The following is a 25703-nucleotide window of genomic DNA, read 5'->3' on the forward strand; positions in this document are numbered from 1 at the left end:
ATGGTCATGGCTGCTGACAGAAATTCCACGCAATTCCAACAATTGGTGGCATTCTGGCTTACCAGTAGTGCTTATGTCAACAATATCAATTGACAGATATTTGCTTTTGTATATATATTATGGACTAGGTGAGCAAGCAGTTGAACATCTGTTCCCAGGGCTCAAGCTTTTGCTTTGCTTGTTTGTTAGGGATGCCCTATAAGGCAAGAATTGATGCCTGGCTCCCACATTTTTTAAGCAGCCATGGCCAATCAATGCATGGCAAATAAAACTCAAAATAAAATACTATGTAGTTGTTTTTCGATGGGCGATTCCCCAAATTTGTTTTGTTTTCTGTATTTCATATACTTGATAAATACCCTTATTAAACTCTTTTATTTACAGTTACACACATTAATTTCTATATTTGAAGTAAATACATTTAAAAACATTACTTTTAAAGTTTAAACGGATATTTTGCTATGTTACATAAGCAATCGTGTATTTTGTTCCCTTTTTGAAAACTGGACCTTAGATGGATGGAAATACATTTCATTGACATTGACATAATTATCCTATTTTATGTTCGGCCCAGGGTGGCTAAGTGGTTTTGGTGTAAGTAAACATTTTTGATTATTGGTTGTAAAACTAGTCTACGACTGTCAGATAAAACATTTTTCGTTTTTGCAAAACGGTTCATTTAGCTGAAAAGATGCAGATGAAAGACAGACCTTTAGTCTCATTAATTGTAGTTGTCAATCCTAAGGAGATATGAGTCCAGCTAGCAATCAGTGAAAAAATACAGTAGTAAAACAATTACATCATATCTCCTACATGCAACTGCAATTAAATGAGTTTTCCTAAATAATTCAATTTTAAACGCAAATAAGCTGGTTAAACATTAATAAAAAAACAAGCATTTTTATCTATACTATGCATATACAGTGGCAATATAATATTAGAAAAAAAATTTCGATCACCCATGGGAAATATAACAAGTTTATTAACATCGAGATATGCAATAATTTTTTTTCACATAATAATAAATATTTCTTGAACATAAACTTCAAACTCATTGCAAGGTCTATTTGATTATTTAACTTTAAAGTTAGTTTCATGAACAGTGGATATATAATCTTTACAAAACACATAACATGATCATTCAGAATCTTTGCATAATTAAATTCTTCGTTGGGAACATATGTCGTAAAGATTTTGAATAAAAATGATTGCAATTCTTCTGTGCTTTATTTTCCTGTTATGTTTTCAAACGATCTAATTAAGTCAAACACAAAAATAGCTATTGATTTAGTATTGTCTTCTAAAACATTCCAGATTGAAAAAAAAAAACAGTTACAAAACAAGCATTGATTGTTGATCTTGTATTGATATAATTAAGGAATAAGGAATCATTTTTTGTGTATTATGGGGTGATAATTTCTGTCGGGGCGTGGTATAATCCAATGAAGCCCGAAGGGTTTTATGATAGATTTGACTACGCTCCGACCGAAATTATCACCTCATAATATTCAAAGAATGATTCTTTATTACTTATATTCATATTATTCCAATTTGTACACTTTAAAACAGCATTATCTTAAAACCACTATTTTTTTATGTAGCACATGCTATGTATTACTACGCGGCGCAGCCAATACTGTTATGCTATAAGACACGCCCATTTTGTGTCACTCGTGTTTTATGAAGCTATTGGGTTTTAGGGTTCAAAATTGATTCGTAATGTTATCACAGACAAAGACAGTTAAAAATGTAAATATTTATATTTTGAAACATATTAAATGCATTGGATGTAAAATTATGAGAAAAAAATGTCTATAAAGTTTTTAGATGTAATATAAAATGGGCATTTTTTCTTTGTTTCATATAAATATTAAATTAACAATATTTTTAAAAGAATCAATACTTTTGACACTTGGGTGATTCTCTAATACATCTTCGGAAACTTTTGCTACTCATGCAGTATAAAAGAAAGTTAATGGCAAAATTGATATAATACATTATTTGAAGACAGTGTTGAATAAGGAATAGATGGAAATTCTCCTTTCGTCTTTTCAATAAATCGTTGACCAGTATAAAAAATCTAAATCCGTGACTAGGCAGATTAAGAATGAGGAATACAGAGGAAACAATAATGAGCATAACTGTCAAACGCACTTGAGCCTTGGATAGAATATTGAACATAGGGGAAGTGGAGGCGTACAATTGCCCCCGGCTCATTCGAAATTGTCGGAAGTAAAACCTCCGTATGGAGCAAATAACGGCCAGATTGAAGACAAAAACAGCCACCATAGGTATTATAAATGTTATAACGCTGTCAAAATACGTGATAAGACGTAACACGTGATAAGAGCTCTCTCGCACTCTACATAACTGCCGCTCGCTATCATCAAGATGGTCTATTTTCAAGGTAAAAAAACAGTAGGAATAAAATAAAACAGCAAAAGCCGTTACAATAGTCAGAGCAATTAAGACTCGCTGTCTTGAGCACAGTCTGTGGCCTTTAAGGGGATGGCACACGACGATGTATCTGTCCAGCATGATAAGAACCACGTACCAGACCGACAAAAAGCTGGTCACGTGGGTAATGTAAATGGAAATCACGCAAAAGACCACCGATTGTGTGGCCAATCTATTCAGACTGCCAATCCAGCTGACGAGCAGCGCAGAGAGAAACCAGGTATCAGACACGCTTAGTGCCGCTAGATAAACGCTGGATGGCTGTTTAGCAAAGCTTGTGAAGACGAACACTCGAAAAGACAAGGCGTTTCCGATAATTCCGAAGATGCAGAGCACTGGGATGAAAAATTTGTAGAGAATATGTACAAAATCGTAGAAGTGTTCATTTTCATCCGAGTAATACGTGGTATTGTCAGACACAGATGTGTTATAAGATATGTTGGTAATAAATGTTTCTTCTCCAACCATTGGTAAAACTGAAATGTTAAATCTTTGGAATTAGACATTATCAAAAATGCAAAATATAACAGTTTTCTTTGATGGAAGCATCAATTGCATTGGTTCATTAAGAATGCATGGATGGGGTTACTCAAATATTTATTTAATGAAGTTCAGAAGAAGGAAAAGCCTTTGTTGTTAATTATCCATTTGGTGTGGTTTTACTTATATAATGAGCTGTCTAAATGAAAATAAATTGAATTCATCTCCACATCAATGAAAAGGAAACGAGCGAAGATTGATTTTCTTGCAACGTTGCAACCAAGTACATCTAGCGTCAGTGAAGTTTCATATAAACCCTTTACAATGTAGGAAGTAAAATTTTGCTGGGAACGAATCTTTATTTTGCAGATTGAATGGACCCTTCTGTAAAACTTAATGTGCAAAATTTTAATATATTTATTTCTATCTTATTTTTAATTTGTTTTCTAGTAAGAACATCTATTTCTAGAAAACTCATTATAAGTGAATGTAACAGAAATAACACGTCGAAGCGACTGTGAATTACTATCTTAAAGTAGTAGGTTTGTATATCCTTTGTCGAAAAATATAAACTGCAAATCATATTAGAACACATAATGAACACATTTTAGAACACATAATAAAGTACAAAAATGGTTTACAATCAGAAAAAAAATATGATATTGAAAAGAACATTGTTTACATTACAAAGAATCTCGCTTAAAATTCGAAAACCGAGTCCAAATTGAAACTGACTTTTTGAAATGCCTTATATAATGCTAACATTATATACATTAAAAATGAGTGGAAAATATGATTTAGAAATGTAAACTTTGATCAAAATTGTCTAATACCAACCTTTAAGAGTTGAAGTGTAGGAATATTCTTGCATTTAGACATCCATAACACTACTGACGCTGTGAGTTTTGAACAAAATATATCAAAGGACACGCTCTTTCAAATACAAATGTTAACTAATTTCCACCATTAGATGTCACACACTGTTTATTCGTCTGTCGTTCCTCACGCAAGTCATCACCACTGAGTTGCTAATCTGCCAGAGAGAAGTATTTATAACAGAGTACGTCTACCATGAAACTCTACGATCACACACACGCTGCCTCGTACATCTCATACAAATCGATGTCTGAGATAAAATCGATGAGGTCTGGTACTTTGTTTGAAGTTTTGGTATCCTAAGGTGAAATCCGAATCAGACACTGCAAATAGTTTGGAAATCGGTATAAGCTGGTCTATTCTGTTTTAAATTTAATTAATTAATTAACTGGAAATAATTGGCCAATATCGGTAGTTCTTGGCAAAATAAAGAAAAGCAACATTCTCCAACGCCAAGATTGTCATTTCATTGGTTTCATATAATGGATCATAGCAGGAGACATTGAGGAAGCATTTATTGGTAGAGACTCACGTTATCATCTTTCTACTTTGTCAATTCAAAGCATATAGCAGTGTTTCTTTTAAATTAAAATAAATAGAAACATCTAGCCATACGTATATACAAAAGGGTTCTGTATGTAACTTGGAGGCAAGGAATACTTTGGAATTCTTTGGCCCGGTGACTGCTTAATTGATAAACGCCCCCTTGCTTGATTTTTTTTTTACCAAATATTGTTATATGAATTAAGATAACTCTGTCATACTAATGGACACCATAGAATAATAGAAAAGCAAAGAACGGTAACACAAAGCTTCATATTTTGAGTTTTGATAAGGAATGATTTGGTGGTTTTATCTAAAAGTTCTTTTAATCGCATTGAACTAAAAATTCATTTATTCAATCGCTAACATAACTAAACATATTACTAATCATTTGATTAAGTTGCAAATGGAGTCATTTATATATCTTATTGGATTGTGCTTGTATTAGAATAAAATCTCCTTTTGAATTGTTTTTATCAGAACAATTACATGTACTTCTGGGAGCAGCTTGCATTGGACATCGTTAACCGAGTCCATATCGTTGTCTGGTCATTCATTGCAGACCGCCAGATGATTTGCGTAAGTTCACTGACCGCCCCTTCTATTCTGGCTATCAATCTTTATACGAATGTGTCACGATGAAAAATGGCTACCGTTTGTCAGGATTATCTTGAAACCTATATCGTTATTATCTCATTACCTTAGCAGAGCCACCACAAAATGTCGTGCGAACAAAATAATAAAGACCCTTTACATCATATAATGTGGGATTTTATGAACATAGACTAATTGAAATGTAGGATAGGATTTTCATATAACTATCGATCAGAATAAAAGCATTGTTTTAATGTGTTTGCATTTTGTGGTAATTGAAAGGGCCGTAGACACGATTTGATCTCATCATTTTTTAATTTAATTTTTCTAATTTTGATTTATAAAATCTTGGATAACATGGGTTTATCTGTGTTTCATCTAAATTTGAATGTCAAATATCGCATTACAAGTGATATGAAGAATTCTTGTTTTGCCAACGAAGCTTAAGTGTTCTCATTAATTGTTTATATAATACGTTGTATTCGTATACGTTTTAATTAAGTCTCTTTTGATGATAATATTTTTATCCCATTGAATTAGTTTATCTGTTTGCCACGAGTCAAATTGCGAACTATGAAAATGTCTATACAGGGAATTATCTGTAAGAAAAATTGATCTGAAATCTTGCACTGGTCCTTTGAAGGTGTATCCGAAAAAAAAACCCCAACTTCTTTTTAGAATATAAAAAAAATATATACTAGTATACTTTGAATAGCAAGTGTCATTACCTAAGGTTAAAAGAGCATGATAATAAAGTTTTTTATTTGAACTCTGTATGTTTTAATTCTGTAACAACATCTATATGAGCAATAGAGAGAATAATATTTGTCATTGTATCAAAACAATTAAATTGCTGTTAAAGCTAACGTGCAGAACCCTTGAAACCATCTTCTCCATCAATTAGTAAGAATATTAAATTTCTAGGTTTTTTTAATTGAAACATAAACGTTAACGTTGACATGTAAACGTTAGTACATTTGTATTTACTTTTATTGCTCTGTCTTGCTTTGGCCTTCAGCTCAACATTCAGGTATATCGACGACGTATTATCAATTAACAATTGTTAATTCCATTCTTAAGTCGACTCGATATATCCCAGTGAACTTGAAATAAAAGATACCACAAAGTCTGCGTGATCATCTGTTTCTTATTTGGATATCTTACCGGAAAGGGACATCGATGGTAACCTAACAACAGAACTTTATGATAAAGATGATGACTTCAATTTTTCTATTGTCAACTTTTCTTTCTTACGTGGCAACATACCTTCATCACCTGCATATGGACTTTTTGTCTCTCAGTTAATTCGATACGCAAAGGTATACTTTATGAACAGTTTCTTAGGCGAGGCAAGCTACTGACATACACGTTGATAAAACAGGACTATCAACAGTCTCGAATGAAATCATCTTTCTGTAAGTTATATGGTCGATACAACGACCTTATCAGCAAATACAATCCCCCACTGGTTCGAATGCTGACTGACGTTTTTCATACTTATTGTTAGAAAATAATTAATCACCTTATTGTCTATGGACTTTTCCATTTTCCCCAATTACGACAAAGAGCACAAGGCGGATGGTACTGGTCAGCAGAGAATGCTCACTTCTCCATGGCACCTGATCCTACCTCTAATTTTTTTTTTAGATGCCCGTGTTTGCTCTGCTCCTGTCTTGTACGCATCGAGTGAAATAATCATGACTGCATCTATGTTTCAAATAGAATGAATAAATATAGCAAACATGTGTCATGAAATTTTCAAAAAATACCACACAAGAGTTCATCATAACAAAGAGTCGACAATATAAGTACATATATATCTATTCCAGAACAGGAAACAAAGAACAGCTATAACAAAAAAGAGCAAATAGAGCGCACTAAAAATGGCTAACGATACGAACGGCATTGTTTTATTGTTTTATTTAAGCATTTTTAGTGCTTTATATATTTAGTTAAGTGGCTTAGTATCTATGAAAAAAATGAATATAACAAACCGTGAACTATCTCAAAAATCCATTTAAAAACCCATATTAATCCATAAATATCAAATCCGACACTTTAAAGGTACTTAGTATTGTTGATTCTATATATATATATATATATATATATATATATATATATATATATATAAGAAAGTTATAATAAGTTGAATAATAGGAATTTACTGTGCAGGAAAAACATTTATGACTAAAACTAAAACTTTTCCGAAATTTTAGGCAGTCCGTTTGACATCACTCGTCTGTAGCATATTTGTTTCTCGCCATCGCCCAATCTCGCTCATACTTCACCTACGGAATATCCCTGGAGGGAAGTGGCCATCAATAATATATCTGGGTTTAACGGTAGGGCCAATGCAAACTGTTGGTAAAATCTTTGTTCGAATCATTTATTTTTACTGTTGACCCATACTAATTTATACTTCACTTACGGAGAGTCTTTTGATAAAGTATGTAACGTGATTTAAGATAAAAAGACAAGTGAAAAGCTGTCAATGTGAGAGAAAACTGATTTTCTTTTATGTGAACTTTATCCATAATCCATCTTGATGCCAATCCTGTATCGATATACACTTCCTATCCAGAGAAATGGAGTACCCTATATGCAATATTCTGCGACAAAAATAATTCAGTTAAACAGCTGGTATTTTCCCATCATCAAAAATCAAAATCCAAGTAATATGCACAACCCCAATTTGTGTCTAGTTGACCTGCAAAACAACTATTTCCTATCTTGAAAACTGTCGGAGGAATTAATCATATAATAGTAGTCTCCTATATGCAATATTCTGCGAGAAAATGAGTAAGTTAAACGATTAATGTTTTCTCTTAATGATCAAAAATCAAAATCCAAGTAATATGCACATCTCTGATATATGTTCAATTGATCAACAAAATATCAAATTCCTATTGTTAAAAAGATGTAGGATGATTTATCTGTACAATGGGTGTACCCTTTTGGCAGCCGCCCACCCATTTTCAAATTTCAATAACTGGATTTTTCCTTTGGGAAAACCCGATTAAAAACCCTCCATGAATTTCAACACCATCCTACTACTAGGAAAATAGAATTCAGTTTTAAGAATTCTTTTTTTTAAGAAGTACAATATCTTTAAATTCAAAATTAATAACGGATGCCTTATCATTAAAATACGTTTTTATAGAATATAAAGTATACAAGGAGCGTTAATATTTCGGATAAAAATAAAGAACAAAATTTTAAATCATAACTGTAGAAAATTATCATCAAATCAGAAACGACTTAAAACTGCAACAAAAGCATCAACAACAACAGTTTAGAATTGAAAATATTTTATATTCTGTAACATTTAACATAGCGAAAATCTTTTTATTCTAAAAATGCAGGTAAATGTGTGTATTCATGTAACCTAAATACGAGTGTTTCACTGTTATTTCTATCTATTGACTGTTTAACTTCGCAGTTGACAATAATTCTCATAGCACAGGCTATGAGGGACCGTGAAAGTTATTGTGTACAAGTGAAGCCATTCGAAAGGCTCGGCTTCGTGCAATTTTATAAATTTCACCTCCCCATATAATATAAATTCTGAAGTAAAATTGTTTTTGTGATAATGAAGCATGTGGTTTCGAAAGAGCGACATTACAGACCGTACATGAATAGAATATATAAATGTAGTTTCGAGAAACTATAGAAGTTGATTTCTTGAAAAATGATGTTGTGAAAAAACCAATCATAGTAAAATGGCTAGCTTTCTCTTTTTATAACAGACGACTGGATAATGCTAACAATGTAATAGGTGAACTGTATGAAAATGTATTGAATAGCAGCGTGTGGTGTATACATTACTACTGTCAAAAAGCAGATAAAAAGCAAGAAAACAAATACGTTAATACAGGAACATTGTTATTCTTTGTCGTATCGACATGAAACGATAAAAAGATATACTCATCTTTATGGAAATATCTAATAAATCCAATATTCACATTGCCAACAAATCCATAGGACCATCAGTAGATTAATGGCATGGGAAGTTGGCCATAAACTGAAGCAAGATATTACAGCAGGTTACATAATATTAAAGCAACCTATCATTGAATGGTCTTTAGCTTACCATGAACAGGAAATCAATCAAAAATAGCTGCTGATATAGAAGAACCTTCGGAATAAAACAAAATCAACGGCACAATCCTTTGTAACACAAGAAAATGCCAGCAAAATAGAGAAAAAAACCTAATCGAATGATTAAAAAAGTGCCAAAAAGTTTCATTTAAAATATTATGCATGTATGTGAAGTATATGAATTCCTAAACGAAGTAGCAAGGTCTCAGAAAAGAACAACATATGGCAAAACATAAGAACCATTCTGTGAGTTTCTCATTAAAGATTCCATTCAATCAGTAAATCTGATAGCAATTGTATTTGACACGGATGCCTGTTGGTATTGAAGCTGAGCATCCTTAATTTCAGGTTGGAAGGAACTATATCTGCAGGCAGATGTCCCATTTTAAATATGAATGCAATTTATTTCCTACTCCTCAAACAAGATTTTGCTCTTTAATCGATTAGACGCGTTCTGAACATTAATGATGAAATTCCGATTATTGTTTCCAGAAGCAAATTCACAGTAAGGTAGACTAGCTCTGAGCGTTTGAAAGGATAAATTGTATACTGTATTAAAGCCCTACTAACCTTCACACGAAGGTTAGTATCAAGGTAAATGTTTGTATTGATCGCCAGTCATTAATCAAGACAAGTGTTACCGGTATTCTATGGGATTAGTCACATCACGAATTCTTTTTTAATGGATTTGTTTAGAATCGTGATCATATTACCCTATATATGTTTGATATTATACGACAAATTTATGTGTCATAAAATTTGTACCGACAAATTCACCATGATTTATTGATCCAGATAAAGTAATTTGCTATTCAGGTGTATTTTATTCAGAACTGAATAGGTTTCATTAAAAAAAAAGAAAAAAGAAAAAAAAGGAAATTTAATCAATTGAACTTCGAAATTTGTTATTAAGGTTAAGGTCAGCAAAAGAATTTAGGCAGTCAATTTGGTACCAGATCCATTCTGGCATGATAATGGAGTTGACATTTCCCCTTATAAATTATATCACGTTAAGAAAATTATGAAAAAAAACAACAATTTCTTGACATTCTATTTTAAATCACTTCAAAGTTTAATATTAGACTTCTGATATCATTTAGAGGAAGAGGCAAACACACATTAGATACCTCCTGTTTTGTTCTTTGAATAACTGTAGGCGTTATGCATATACTTCATTAATCCGATATTGAACACAAAAATTAAAAGATTTGTTACTGAGTTTCTTTCTACTTCTTCAATCCAAACATAACACGGTAAAGATTAACTTTTTTGACTTTAATTATAGAGACAGTACAGCTGAAAACACATGTGTGAATAACTTCAGATTTACCTATTGTATCGTAAGGAAATAAGAAATAATGTTGATTGTAGTTGAAATACATAAAATCCCTTTCACATACCTAATAAACGTAATTATAAGGTTCCGGAAATTTAAGTGTCGTACAAACCAGAATAATCTTATATCGTTTATTTGAACCACGTGGACTTTGATTGACAGTATATTGGCACGTGCTAAAAACTACAAGATCTTCGTCCGACTACGGTCATAATGGTATTTGAGCTAGGTTAAAGGGACTCTCTAAACAGAACACATCATCACTTTCTCGATAATTTATTGTTTACCAATTTCGGTTCATTTTAAACTGAACATACATAAATATGCCAAATAACTCCTCAAAGGGACTCATTTAGAAATTTGAAATGAATTTTAAATTAGGTTGTAGCACTTTCTATGATAAACACGCAAAATACATGCTTTTAAAATAATTGTGCTTATTTTAAAACCTTTGAACAATTATTTCCTGGGAGAAGTAGAAAAGACATAATTTATGTTTATCAACAAACATGTCCAGGAGAATCTTCGCGAGTCCTGCATGTGTTTTGTTTACAGTACATACGCATGCGCAATAGTATAGAAGGCTGAACCCCGTAACAGGTTGCGATGCAAATATGTATGTGTTATGCGTAATTAATAACTTTAATGAAATAATTAGATTCATTTCATGGAGAGCTTTGTAAATTTCTGAACGTTTATACATTCATGAGTAGTACAAAAATATCGAACCCGACCGGGGTTTTTTTTTCAAGCCGGTTTTTTTTATAAGATGCGCCGTACTATCTCTTTAAAGTCTTAAAAAAAATATCGATAAATATTTAAGAAATATTAACGTTGTAAAGCTAATATATGTGGACTTTTTCTATGCATAAAAATCGTTTAAGCTTTCTTTAAAATAGTTTAAAAAGTTTAAGGTGGATCTCATTGGTAGTTTGTTGACTTCTACATGTAATGGTTCCTATCTACGAAATATCTAGTCCCCTTTCTAGCTTGGTAATCTGCCATACCAGTGAAGTACCAAACTAAAAATATAGATTTAATGCATTACTCAAACAAGCATGAGCATATTTACCTAGAAATGTAATATCGCTGTAATTGTGTAATAATTTAATAATTGATTACAATTATAATTCGTCCTTTAAGCCTTACCATTGAAGCATGAAGAATGATTTGTTGGGAAAATAGTTTAATTGATGATTTTGTTTCAATCCTTATAAATGACAGCAGTAAAGTAAAATATACAAGGTTGTCCAATTCCTTTAACATACCTTGGTCTTTTATGGGTTTTTTTTTTCATGTGAGATACTGTTTTATTTCTGTGTTCCCATTTTAAACATGTAGATATTAAAATGCATGAATCGTGTATGATTATCACACTCGATTTGATTTCTAGATAACTTTATAGGTGTTGATGCCTTTACGTCTTGATATAGTGCATATACATGTACGAAGGAAATTGCCAAATACTACTTAGCACAACCAATGCATTAATTTTAAGAAATAATGGATTATATATATTTACAATAATATGTCCAGCATAATCATTCTTGACTATGTGTATTTGTCAAATGGCATAATTCAGTAAGAAGGAATTAATATTCTTTTACATGTAGAATTATGAAGTGATCAAATATAGTCGGGGATGATCAAATCCAAAGTCCGAAGGGCTTTATGATAGATTTTATCACGCCTGACCTTATTTGATCACCTTAAAATATTCCAAGAATGATTCTCTATTTCTTATATGTAAATTATTTTCAACAATTTTTAAATTAAAGTTATTTATTAATTGTATTGGGTTATGCATTACAGAAATCGATTTGTAGTGCTGTCACAACCAAAACACTGCAAAATATTATAATCTTAAGTAAATAGCATGATTGTATGATTAGAACAAACATTTTGTAGCTTCTCAGCAATCTTCTCGTATTTCCAAATGTTGTAAGTGTCTGTATAGCACAGTGTGAAAAGTTTTGAAAATAAGCAAACTCATTGACAGAAATCGCAGTTCATTTCACTGTTCAAAGCACCTTTTTGCAGAAATTTTGTTTTGAGGTGAATCGGTCTGTTAAGAGTAACTTTCAGTGCATGATTCAGCAAAATAAATTGATTTTCTCTTATAAAGCGAAAATTACAGAGTTATTAGAGTAATAATCTATACTAATTTAGACTTTATAATTAAGAAATTTTAAACCAGCCAATTCATAAAAACGGTTACTTTTTGCATTAAATTCTTTGTTCATCGCGAACCAAACAGAAATTCAGCTGCCATTGAAAGCGATAGGCCTATATCTTGCCGAAACAGTATTAAAACATTAAAACGTTCTTACATGTAAAAGACCCGTTTTCGTTTCGAGATCCTCCAGAATTATAGTTGAATAATTTGTTATAAAACTAATGGCTCACCGTACAAAATTAGGACGCGACCAACGACGAGATACAGGGTATTAATTACAAACTCCATTGTTGACTGTCATTGTGGCCCACATGCATTGAGAAAGTTAAGGCCATGTTACGGAATGTCTGTGCCTGTGTTGGGTTTGTTATATTAGTGTTGGTGTTCATCATTTTTGTACGGACCGCTACGTTCTCCGTGAGGTCAGACTCGGTAAGAAGCTGTCGTCTGACCGACAGCGATTTCATCCGGGCTACAGATGAGATCATCGGCAGGTTTCAGTCCGCTTTACGATTTAAGACCATTTCAACAAACCTGCACCAGTATGACAGGGCTGAGTTACAGAAGATGGTGGACTTTTTGCAATCAGGTGACACCATTTGTTGTTTGGAGGGTTTACAAATACGGCGTGCCATGACAGTTAAAATCATATGGTTTTAGAAGCTTGAGAAAAACTTTGTAAAATACTTTTTTATGAATGGTGTCCCGGCATGCATGTTTAATATCATTTGGTTGCTAATGATATCCACTGCTATGGAAACGAATGAGAGATGTCAAAATGGCAAATATAGAAATAACTTACATTCAATTTGTATTAATTAAGCTACTTCTAAGTCCAATGGAATGCATGGAATGGTTGAGCAGCAGATATAAACTATCAAAAGCATGTAATGAAATATTGAAATGTCTGGTACACGTATTGTTATTTTAAGTTTTTTTTAAAAGCCCGAATAGTTTTCTAACTAAAAATACCCTTATGTTTTCAATATACAAAAGAAATATGTAAATATTCCATATAGTAAAATGATAACCCGTTGCTATGGTCCATGTACATGTATAAAGGTACAGTACCGATCAGACCCAACCTAACACCAGAGTCAACTCCAACTAAACCTCGGGTTTACTTTTGAGGTTTACTTTTTGAAAATTTGGGTCCACTCGGAGTTTACTTTGGAATTACTCGGGGTTAACTTTACTTTGGGTGTATTTGGAAATTGCTTTTGAGGTCAACTGTATACGCACTGAAGTGTGGAGTAGACTCGTCTTTTATCTTACCATCCTACTGTCTGTAATTCCTGTCCCTTGTATATTCCGAATACACATTAGCGTCTGCTGTCAGGGGTATACTTCTGACCGGGTTTACTTTCTGTATCCACTCTGGGTTTACTCCAGGTCCTGACCACTCTAGTAAACCCAGAGTAAATCCAGAAAGTAAACTCAGGGTTTAGTTGGGGTTTACTTTCTGTTAGGTTGGGTCTGATTGGTACTGTGGGGATATTGAAGAAATATATTACATAATGGTTGTTTATACAATTGGTCATTATTGATTTTGAAAATTTTATACCTTTACAGAGTTAGTAACTATTCATTCAAATCTATATTAGAAGTAGTTCGCTGTCTTTGACGACCTAAAGCAATATTAGCAAACATTTATAAGTGCTATTATCATGAAAATTTGTGTTCCTGAAAAAAATCATCAAAAATTCCTACCTATATATTTGAAATCTCCATTGGCTGAAAAGCATTATTTCGTCTTCGTGATATCTGTTATCATGGCAATTAAGTTACATAAAAAACATAAGGGTGCGTTACTTTTCAGACCTTCAGTATACATGTATATATATGGTATTTGTGTTGCCAATTAATGGCAGTTTGAATTAAGCGGTATATTGATTTTGCATGGGTTTTTTTTCCAGCGTTTCCCGTCATTCATTCGTCAACGTTGGTGACCCATGATGTGGTTAACAACTACAGCTTGCTGTATAAGGTTCAGGGTTCGAACTCAGCATTACGACCCTACATGCTGTGTGCGCATTTAGACGTAGTTCCGGTGAACAGAGACGCATGGGAAGAGGACCCGTTTGGGGCTAATATTAAGGACGGGTTTATATATGCACGAGGAACAATAGATGTCAAGCAAATTGTAATGGTATGTCTATACAACGTTAAAATATGCGATGCTTCAAAGTTGGCTAGTATTTGTAAATTCACTTTAATTATAGACAAGATTGCCGATTTTTTCATTGCATGTTGATTTATTGAGTTTACTAGCGTGGTTATATTGAGAGGCCGCCTAATTGCAAATGAGAGGTAGAACTTTCTTTGTTGTATGCAGTATAAAAGGGATCCTTTTCCCGGCTCAGTCTTCAAATCAGCACGATTTGCTTTGCTCCACTTCAACATCTACATCAAACGCACACTCGGTACACACTCCGCTGCTTCTCAGAATGAAGACGCGCAATTAAGAATACGAACTAAAGAACTAAAAGATCCTTAATCTGTATTGCAAGTCTGTTGTTCATCGATTCAGTGACCTATTGAAAAGTTTTTGCAAGCAAATTGTGTTACAAACTACATGTAGATGTCTGAAAGGTATCCCTTAGGAAATAAAACGTTCAGTGATAAACCAATTAATGTTTAATGGACAAAATATTATCTGATTATCTAGATATATCAACATATTTGCCATTATTGATTATCTAGATATATCAACATATTTGCCATCAGATCTTCCTTATTTTTTTTAGATACCGGTATGTCTATAGCTATAAACTCTTTTGAGAAAAAGAAAAAAATCGGTATATTTTACATTTTAAATTTTTTTATATTCCTATGTAGATTTCCCTTTTTACTAATATAGTCTAAAAATGGTCATGAAGTGAGCATTGAGCCCACTTAAGAAGACTTATAGGATTTTGAATTACCAATTGAAAAAACATGGAATACAAATTTTATAATTAAAAGAAAATTGCAAGTGGGAAGCCGGTTGTCAGCTTCTTCATTTCAGCGTCGACTTTTTTTTTTTAATTTGGTATTCTTGATCATGAAATATGCATGGTTATGGAAACTAATTGCTACTACTCTCCCAGTATCAAGACTTTGGTACTCGGTCAATATCAAGTTTTTTTTTTCTCAAGGGAGTAAAAGTAAATGTCTCAATAATTTCCGAACATCTCTCGTATATCTCCTCTAAAATCTAAGATATGTTTTATTGATTGTTACGAAGATAATTTTTTTTCAGACTAGGTAAATGTATATCTTGGTAATCTTTATGTTACACTCTTTTGTATGCAAATACCACACTGATTGCAGATTCCAGTTTCACTATAAATGTCAAAGTATGAATTGCATTGATGAAAGACAATCAGTTTCAAAATACTAAGCTTCACGCTGTTTCTGTACACAAAAGGAAATTAAGTATCCACTGTAAAAGATATTTTACGGATCAAAAAGACAAAAATGTGGTCAACATTCTACTCATCAGATGTGTCTCCAATCTTGAATATAATATATTTGTAAATATAAAGCTATCATTTAATAAAGAGAACAAATTTAAATGTCATGGCCTTTATTGCATTGTCATTTTTGAAATGTTGCTCAAGACATCAATCCACTAAAACACTAAATGATTGTACGTTTACGACATTTAACTTTTGTAAAGTTAGATGTAAATATAAACAGTAAAACGAACTTTTGGTGCTTGTCGCGTTGGTATGAATGTACAGTACCGATCAGACCCAACCTATCAGAAAGTAAACCCCAACTAAACCCTGGGTTTACTTTCTGGGTTTACTAGAGTGGACCCAGAGTAAACCCAAAGTAAACCCAGAGTGGACACTGAGAGTAAACCCAGTCATCAGAATACCACTGAAAGCAGACGCTAACTGTGTATTCGGAATATACAAAGTTTAGGAATTACAGGCAGTAGGATGGTAAGATGAAATACTAGTCTGCTTCACATTTCAGTGCATACGGTTGACCTCAAAAGCAATTTCAAAGTAAACCCAAGTAAACCCAAAGTAAACCCCAAGTGGACCCAAATTTTCAAAAAGTTAACCCAGAGTAAACCCCAAAGTAAACCCAAAAAGTAAACCCGTGGTTTAGTTGGGGTTTACTCTGGTGTTAGGTTGGGTATGATCGGTACTGAAGTTAGAATTGCAGTATAGAAAAAATATAAGCGGTGTCAGCGATGTTTTACCATTTATTTTAATTCCCCAGGGCGTAATGGAAGCCACAGAGTTCCTTCTTAAATCTGGCCACGTCCCGAAACGAACCTTTTATATTGCATTTGGACACGACGAGGAGGTAAGTAAGATAATAATTACATTTTCAACATTGAAATACTGTTGAATTGAATAAAAAGTGATATTCTTTCACACTGGGAAAGTAACTGAAAATGGAATTTTGTCACAGTGAAAGAGATTGTCAACCGGGAATTGCAACACGCAAACGTGCGAGTGAAAACAACCCGACAGCACAAATCATGCCTCTCCACCCCCACCCCCACAATTTAGATGATTCCTACCTCTAGTCAGTGGCAGAGAATAAACATTCCTTAATTAAAACATGCATAATCTATTGATAATTTTCGAATTCAAAACACCGCCTCGATTTGTTTTCGGTAGTAATTTGTCCCTGGATCTATTTATACATAAAGAACGAAAATTGTTGAATATATCTTCAACATTAAAACAAAATTTTTAATGATGTTAAATTTTACGTGTTTAGTTAAATTGTTAACATAATTTGTATCGATCATCACGTGTACATTTCTTTTGAACTTCTCTTCGCTGCGCAATAATGATTTGAATGGCTTTAAAAAGACTGCAAATACGGGGAAAACAAAACTTGAGGAATTTAAATGTAATATACAGCAAAGTCAATGCTTTGTAGCTGAATATTTTTACCGTACTTATTTCACTCGATCGCGAGACGGGAGTTTTGACTCGGGCACCGCACTCCCGAAAATATATTACAAAAATTAATCCTAAGTTAAACCTACGAATGAAAGTCATTTGTTTGGAGCTGTACTTTTGATGCTTATGAAACCAAATTTATGTATCCATATAACTTATATATATATCACTCCCTCGACAGGCAAAATGTTCTACGCAGTCAAAGATTCAGTCTGACTTTCGTCGGAATTTCAATATCCTCCTACAGCTATGTATCAGTAAATCTCAACCCACTTATCCTATTATTGAAACCTTTAATCAGCATAAAGAGACAGTCATATCACTTACTGGGTATATTCCAGTACGAAAACCCAGTCTTGTTAGTTTACGAAAATACGAATGTAAAACTTTTAGTTTGTTAGTCTCACCAGAAATATATCTGATGATGTAACATAGATACTTTGGGATTCGTCTCAGAATCTCTCATTTTTTCCACCGACAAGATGCACAATTTTTGAAAAGAAATCCCTTATTAAAATTATTTAAATATTTTGAAATTGTACACATACATGTATATTATTTTTTAGCTCACCTGAGCTGGAAGCTCAAGTGAGCTATTCTGATCACATTTTGTCCGTCGTCCGTCTGTCCGTCTGTCTGTCTGTCCGTCTGTCTGTCCGTCTGTCTGTCCGTCTGTAAACTTTTCACATTTTGAACTTCTTCATATCTCTAAAACCACTTAACCAAATTCAACCAAATTTGGCTCAAAGCATTCATATGGAAAGATGAATATAAATTGCAGAAATGGAAGAAAAATTTTCATTGAAAGCGGAGAAAACCTCAAAACTGTAAAAAAAAAAAAAAAAAAAAAAAAGGGGGGGGGGTGCATTTTAAAAAATCTTCTTCTCAAGAACTACTGAGGCAAATTCAACGTAATTAATCATGAATAATCCTTATGGGAAGGAAAATATAAATTGCAAAAATTAAGTGCTAATTCTGTTTCAAATCTGAGTTATTACGAAAATAATAATAAAGGAAAGGCGTGTTTCAATCAGTTTAATAGCTTCGGGTTCGGCATCCGGTAAAATGGGTAGGTAAAACTTGGCCTGGGCAAAACAAAAGATTGGCAGTTATTAATCTGCCAATCTCATTAAAATTTCAGGACATTTGATGGACCAGTATATTTGTATTCGCTGTAAATATTGCTGCACAATAATGCGTATTTGGAATTGACGATTGCCGATCTGCCCCGGCTTTTATTTTGCCACGGCCCGGGTTTGCATACCCATTTTATCAAAACTCGTATTCCATACTTCTAAAACGAGGTTCTTTGTTTAAAGCAGCCATGACACTATATAGCTATATGGTAAACGGGTCGATCTGACAATGATGAATTTGTTTGTTGTGCAACAGTTCGTGTACGAAAGGAATCTTTGAAACATGCAAACTACATTGGTGCCGATTTTGTGAAGTAAATTGAGGCTAAATATTTCAATGCGTTAACAGTTTTCACATATGACGGTGGTGTTAGCTTGTGATTTTCGTTTCGTTTTCATTTATGCTTTGCGTTAACCTGGGAACTGTCGCTTGTATTTCCTGATTTTTACGTATCAAATCAAACAGATACTTCGGTAAATCAAACAGTTTACTGTTTACTTGCGCAAATTAAGCAACATCTGATGTATTAAGAAAGAACTAAAATGCAATTCATTCAGGCTATCGGTAATTCGGTATCATCTTTTGCGTAATGGTAGAATAATGCAATATGTTTTGTTGAGATGCTCGGCATTTTCTCGAGTTTATTCAGTTTAGATATAGTTTAATATCGCTGACGGAAATATGTAGGTTGTTTAATTGTTTACAATATCTATTTACTTACCATATTTGAGTGTTAAGCTTCGAATTATAAGCAAGATACAGAGATTTGCTCACAATTCTATGTTTGTACACAGATCTGAGGCCATTCATTTTTTCCATTTTAAATGCCGAATAGGAAATCATGTGAACAAAATATGACTCATTCCTAGCAAAATTTTGAGCTCATCTTGCTTATAATTCTACGATTGACGCTGAAATTTTGGTTGATCATTAGAAATTCTATATGAATTAGAGTATGTTAAATACTTGTACACAAAAAAATTAAAGAATGATATGCTGTATATAACTACTCTCTGGGGCCCCCTCTTTATACAATGAATAATATGAAATGTGAGTAAATAAAAACGACATCGTTAAAACAGTTTCCATAATTCTGACACATTTCTGTTGCGGGGATAAAAGAATTATCGCTATTCCTAAGAAAATATTACAGCGGAAAATTATCCTGGTTTGTAGCTATTAGTTATTTTTGAATAAAAATGAAAAGTAATGTGTGGGCCATAGTAAATTAGAGTGATGTGCCTGTCAATACGGTAACATTGATTTTTATAGCTCTTTAACATGTCACGTGACAACATTTTTCATTCCAGTGTATTTATCATTCAAGTGTGAGTAAAGCTATAAAAGTCACGAGTTTACGCGAGGTAAACAACAGTCATTCAATTATAATGGAGAAGACAAATTAAATTGTTGGATATATTTAATTTGAGAAATTGAGCGCATTTAGGTGCAACTTTTTTCTTCACATATATACATGTAGGATTTTTTTGATAAAATACAATACTAGTAACTATTATATTTTAAAAAAAATACAATAACTAGTAAGTAGTTGAGGAAGAAAATGTACCTATATGCTCTCGTATATTTTGATCGCTTTATTAAGTGGGGGAGGGGGGCAGAACGAAAATACAGGGAATTAGAAGTTATATAACAGTGTACCCCTACCAAATATTTAGTTCTATATCTTGCGTAGGGTTTTCTTATTCTGTGTAAAAACAGTATTTCATGAAGGTACAATGTCAAAGATTACGTGTATGCAAAAATAAGTGTAAAATTCGAATACTTTACAATATTTATTTTTTTGTTATTCTACCGAGGGCCATATGGCACAATGTCTTTTGAACGTCCATTGTTGCTCAGGTGAGCGATGTGGTCCCATGGGCCTCTTGTTAGTTTAGGATATATTTTTAATATCCTTGTTTTATCAATCCTCATACGTGTACAATTTTTCTGTTACTTTATAAGCTACATTTCCGATCCAAAGAAACAAATGTCGCTTTGAAAATAATGATATGTACTTTTTTTCGAAATCACTTTGCAATAATCAACCGAACTTAAGCAATTATGTATGGCTTTTTCTGCTGCCAGGCTTTTACCTTAGTAATTAATAAATCCGTATATATTTTGGACTCTTTATTCGTCGATTTGTATGTAACTTGTGATAGTCAAATGCTTAAGATCGCATCCGTTTTGAATATATGCTGAATGCAATAACGTATGAAAAAAAATATCTACTCGGATCGAAAACTGTTCTTTTTCTTCATTTCTTTTTCATTTTTGTTTTGTTTTCATATTTGTTGAGACAGTTCGTTTCTGTACATGCGTTAGGGCTCCGGATAATGAAAAAAAATTTTAACATCTATTTGGAATTTATTTTAACTAAATGTAAATATAGCAACAACATATATAAACAATCGTAATCAGAGAGGTGTTTGTACGTAACAATAAAACGTTTACTATGAACAGTTCTGACTATACACAAAGACAACTTCATGTTCCCGGGGTCAGCACTACAACAGTCTGTATTCAAACTCTACAAAAACCTTTTATAAGCTGCATCTCTTTGGACTTTGGTAGGTGACAGGACTGGACGGCGCAGCTAAAATCAGCGAGTTGTTGTATGGCAGAGGTGTCCGAGACCTGGAGTTTCTGATTGACGAAGGAACAACCATAGTGAACAAACTCTTCCCAGGAGTGAACATTCCAATTGCTGTGTAAGCACTGCTTTATAAATACACTGTAACTATTCTTTCACATTTAGTTGGCCCCTTATTTTTTTTGCACATTGTGTGTCCTCATAGTAAATCAGTAAAGGTTAGGATTCCTTCTACTCCAGAATTGTTCCTAATTTTCTCGGTTTATAATTGGTTCATTATTGGTCAATGATTTCGAATAATTCTTCTTTTTTACGAATTAAAATGTATGTACAAATATGTTTGGACTTAATAAAAGTGTGCTATTTGATCCATTTTAGTTTACATGAAAGTATTGAAAACTGAAAACAAAAAAAACTATAGTTTTTCTTTAGAGATTTTTTCACATTACATATTCTGATTATCTGCAGTGTCGGGACGTCAGAGAAGGGGTCTTTGAGTCTGGAACTCTCAGTCAATGGAGTACCAGGCCATTCTTCTATGCCGGAAGGGGAGACAACTATAGCAACGTTAGCAAGAGCGATAACTAGGTTGTATATTAAAGACAGTGTTACACTATGCCTGATAATAAAGTTGATCATCAAACAGGCAAGTTGTACATTCTTACTCTGTTATTGCATGAATGAATGTGTAATGATTTCAGATTGGAGGAAAATCCACACCCCAATATGTTTGGCACCGGCCCAGAAAAGGATTTATTCACACACCTAGCATCAGATGTAAGTATTACAATGTACATCTCCACGATCTATGATACAATGATAAATGACATTAACAGAGAGAGTAAAAATGATTTAATGTCTCAAACTTTCATAATAAACTGCATTTCCACTTTCAGCTGTCGTTACCATTTCGGGCTGTGGTCACAAACCTATGGCTTTTTGGACCAGTTGTGTCGAGGTAATCATCAAATATATCTATAATTGTAACTAGAATAAAGATAAAAGTAACAACTAAATTATTTTTTATATGTTGTATAAAAAAAAATGAGTTCCAAATGTCAAACGTGTGAGTACTTTCAGTACTTTGATTGTGTTTAAGGCAATGAATGCTGTGGTCAAGTTTGGCTGGCCCCAATGTTTATGAGTATAAAAAAACTCATTTCAATTGAATTATAAGACTAAGTATAATTATATATTGTGGACCTCGATAAAATATCTCTATACGATGTGAAGAGAGAAACTCCGTACTTTAATAACTTCAGAACAATATCAGATAGCCTGACATCTTTAACATCTTATTTCAATTGTCGCAGCTTTTGATCTATTGAAAAAATGAACCAAACGAAAATATAGTGCTAACAATAGCTGACGCAGGGTTATTTTGTACTCTGATTTATATCAGAATATATCGTTCGTACATTTATCAATGCTTCTTCTAATACTATGTAGGTAGTGTTTTATAAGTTTTTTGTCTATGCCATCAAGGCTATTTTCTAGAATTCCATCACTTAATGCTATCGTCAGAACTGTCACTTCTGTTACCATGGTGAATGGAGGAGTCAAGGTAACAATCAGATGTTGTAGACAACATCAATATATCAATCTATTTTTGATGTCGCAATAGCCTTTTTTAATTTCTAACTTTGAAGATATTTCAAGCTTATGTTTTATTTTCTATAAAAAAAAAATGAAGGTTAATGTTTTACCTCCCTCGGCCACTGCAATGGTCAACCACCGCATTCATCCCGCACAAACTGTCAAAGAGGTAAGCGATTCTCCAAGACGACTAACTATGTTCTCTCTACGTGATTTTAGAGTTATCGGACTTTCCTTGTCTCCAAAAGAGATTTTAATTTTTCCTACTCAAATCGAAGAACGTTAAATCATATTATAATTAAACAAAAAGCATTCATTTATCTTCATTCTATATACATTTTTACAAGGTATTGGATTACGATAGAAAACTGATCAATGACGAAAGAGTCAAGATACGAGTGGTGTCCTCAATGGAGCCGCACCCAATGTCGCCGTACGGTGACGAGGACTTCGGTTATCAGACGATCAAAAACAGCATCAGACAAATCTGGGGCAATGCGACTGTTGTACCAGGTATGTATATAATATATACTCAAAGCTTATTTTCATCATTGTGATTACACCATATAACATGTATTGTTGATATCATGTCTTGAATTATTTTGGACTTTTATGTACGTATATATAAGTCTGGGGGTTTTTTTTGGGGGGGGGGGGGGCAGAAACGTCATTTTTGTGTCTTTTTTTAATAAAATATTATTATATACATTAATCAGTCTCTAATGGAAACTGTTCAACGGGTAAAAAATAAAACCGATGGATGGAAAGCCAATAATTATCAACAATTTGAATTATAATTCATTGTCATAGCTCCAATGCAATATCAGATATTGAACTATAAAATACAAACGGTTCAAGAATTATTTGAAGCAATCGCTCTTAGAAGTACATAATTAGATATAGAACATGACGATTTGAAAATAGCCATAAGAAAGTTACATGAGACATAGTGGTAGCTATTCAGACAATGGACGTTGTTAACCTCTTTTCTATTCGGATAAATTACATGGCTTTGACAGCCTCATGTATACTTTTGCCAAAACTATATGATAGAACCACGAAAGTTATGACCATAAAGTCTCTATGAATCAAAATGAGGTAGCTTTAGTTTAAGTATGTTTCCCAAATGGATCGAAACAGAGAATAAAACGCGTGGTCGATGAATAGAAAGGCTTAAAACGAGGTTAGGCCTATATCACTTTCATCCTTTTTGCATATGATTAGCGTGTTTTTACAGCAAGGAAACAATCTTTCTTTTATGTTACTGGTATTTATACTTGGTACAGTTTTCGATGTCATCTGTCATACCATTTAACAATTTCCCTACCTTTTAACTTTTATCATGCGATGCTCTCAAAATTTAAAAGGCACGCATCTTCTTGTATCGATCATATATACTGAGTAAAACGGAAAAATATACGCCGGTTTGTGACCTTGCAATTACATGAAAAAGACTTTCATATAGACTATTCTTTCTGCTTTGTCCTCTCTCTGACTTGTGCATTTGTAGTTTATAAATAATAAAAAAAAACATCAAACTTATCAAACCACAAATACCATTGTCCTGATACCTGTGTTCGCCATGTTTCAGGTGTTATGATCGGAAACACAGACACCGTCCATTACATTCGGTTCACTGAGAACATCTACAGGTTTAGTCCGACATTCATGTTCCCAGAGGATTTAAAACGTTTCCACGGAAATAACGAACGGATTTCTGTGCAGAACTATGAGCAAGTTATAAACTTCTACTATCATTTGTTGGTCAATGCGGATGAAGGAACTCTACCTCCTTTCCATAAACACAACGATGAGCTGTGATACATTTTCAGGACATGCACATTTTCATTTGGTTTATTTTGTGATTTTGACAATGCTTTTGTGATCAATGTATTTTCAAATATTTTAAGGTTGCTCGTAAAAAAATGGAAATTTACAATAACTTCTCACATCAATGCAGCTTATTTATTTAAATAGAATTTCACATACATGCATATGATGTATACATGCATATAAACTGGTCTCTCCTATCCCTCAATTGTTATTGTGATCAAAGAGCTAAGTATTTAGCTCAGTTTATATGGATTATCAAAGAGTGATTCAGAGATATATATGTAATCTTTTATATATATATATATATATATATATATATATATATATATATATATATATATATATATATATATATATATATATATATATATATATATATATACACACACACACACACACACACACACACACACACACACGGGCTATGCTATTAGCAATCCCCACTTAACTGCGATGCTTGCTACTTTCATACAAGTACCCGATTGAACCAACAAAGGTTAACTATTGGTGAAGTATGTACGTATTCATTAAGTGTTGATTCTGCTTTTGTTCATCTCCTCTGTACAGTCAAGTATGACGGGTTTTGACCATTTTTTATTGAAATATGAAAGTCATTTTTGTACTTTGTCATATCTATATGAAATGTTTCACGCATCCATTGAATAGTTTTGTCCCTCGAATATAGAACAGGTGACATTTGATGGCTCAAACTTCAATCTAAGTATATTTTGTGTTCTGCTGTTTACATTCAAGTACAAGTGTTCATGATTCCTTTTTTAAGCCTTTTCATACTATATACAGTCTTTGACAACTGCTATTAATACAATCATCGAGCTAAAATAATCTGCTCGTTGTTTTATTCAAATGGATTTTCCATACTTGTTGAAGTTTGAATTACTAGTGTATGTAAGATTGTTACATTGTACCTCGAAGAAAAAAAAACCACGGTCAAGTTCATTGATATTGTATTAATATCTTATTATTATAGGAGCCTATATTATGTTAGATTAATGCATCGAACAAACATACACCCCCCCCCCCCCCCCCCCAAAAAAAAAAATATGG

General features: G+C 33.0%; 2 protein-coding genes across 2 annotated transcripts; one reads left to right on the forward strand and one right to left on the reverse strand.

The window, feature by feature from the left end:
- Positions 1 to 454: 454 nt before the first annotated feature.
- On the reverse strand, positions 455 to 6653 carry LOC109617417 (thyrotropin-releasing hormone receptor-like). Its single transcript, XM_066081345.1, has 3 exons — positions 6473 to 6653; positions 3775 to 4136; positions 455 to 2933 (listed from the first exon to the last, which is right to left on the reverse strand). Exons 2-3 carry the CDS (start codon positions 3806 to 3808, stop codon positions 1897 to 1899), a joined length of 1071 nt encoding a protein of 356 aa, XP_065937417.1. The 5' UTR covers positions 3809 to 4136; positions 6473 to 6653; the 3' UTR covers positions 455 to 1896.
- Positions 6654 to 12793: 6140 nt separating this feature from the next.
- LOC105318594 (N-fatty-acyl-amino acid synthase/hydrolase PM20D1) lies at positions 12794 to 24898 on the forward strand. Its single transcript, XM_034451305.2, has 11 exons — positions 12794 to 13149; positions 14477 to 14709; positions 16779 to 16865; positions 21191 to 21327; positions 21678 to 21797; positions 21911 to 21986; positions 22106 to 22167; positions 22695 to 22773; positions 22903 to 22974; positions 23153 to 23318; positions 24397 to 24898. The coding sequence occupies exons 1-11, from the start codon at positions 12894 to 12896 to the stop codon at positions 24624 to 24626; spliced, it is 1518 nt and encodes a 505-aa protein (XP_034307196.2). The 5' UTR covers positions 12794 to 12893; the 3' UTR covers positions 24627 to 24898.
- Positions 24899 to 25703: the final 805 nt, after the last annotated feature.

The sequence above is a fragment of the Magallana gigas genome, chromosome 4, assembly GCF_963853765.1.
Source record: "Magallana gigas chromosome 4, xbMagGiga1.1, whole genome shotgun sequence".
Lineage (NCBI taxonomy): Eukaryota > Metazoa > Mollusca > Bivalvia > Ostreida > Ostreidae > Magallana > Magallana gigas.

Coding starts and splice junctions, on each gene's coding strand:
- LOC105318594 (XM_034451305.2), top strand. CDS start 12,894: ATGTTACGGAATGTCTGTGCCTGTGTTGGGTTTGTTATATTAGTGTTG. Junction 22,774..22,902: donor TGGTGAATGGAGGAGTCAAG/GTAACAATCAGA, acceptor AAAAAAATGAAG/GTTAATGTTTTACCTCCCTC. Junction 22,975..23,152: donor CCGCACAAACTGTCAAAGAG/GTAAGCGATTCT, acceptor CATTTTTACAAG/GTATTGGATTACGATAGAAA.
- LOC109617417 (XM_066081345.1), bottom strand. CDS start 3,808: ATGCAAGAATATTCCTACACTTCAACTCTTAAAG. Junction 2,934..3,774: donor CTACACTTCAACTCTTAAAG/GTTGGTATTAGA, acceptor TTAACATTTCAG/TTTTACCAATGGTTGGAGAA.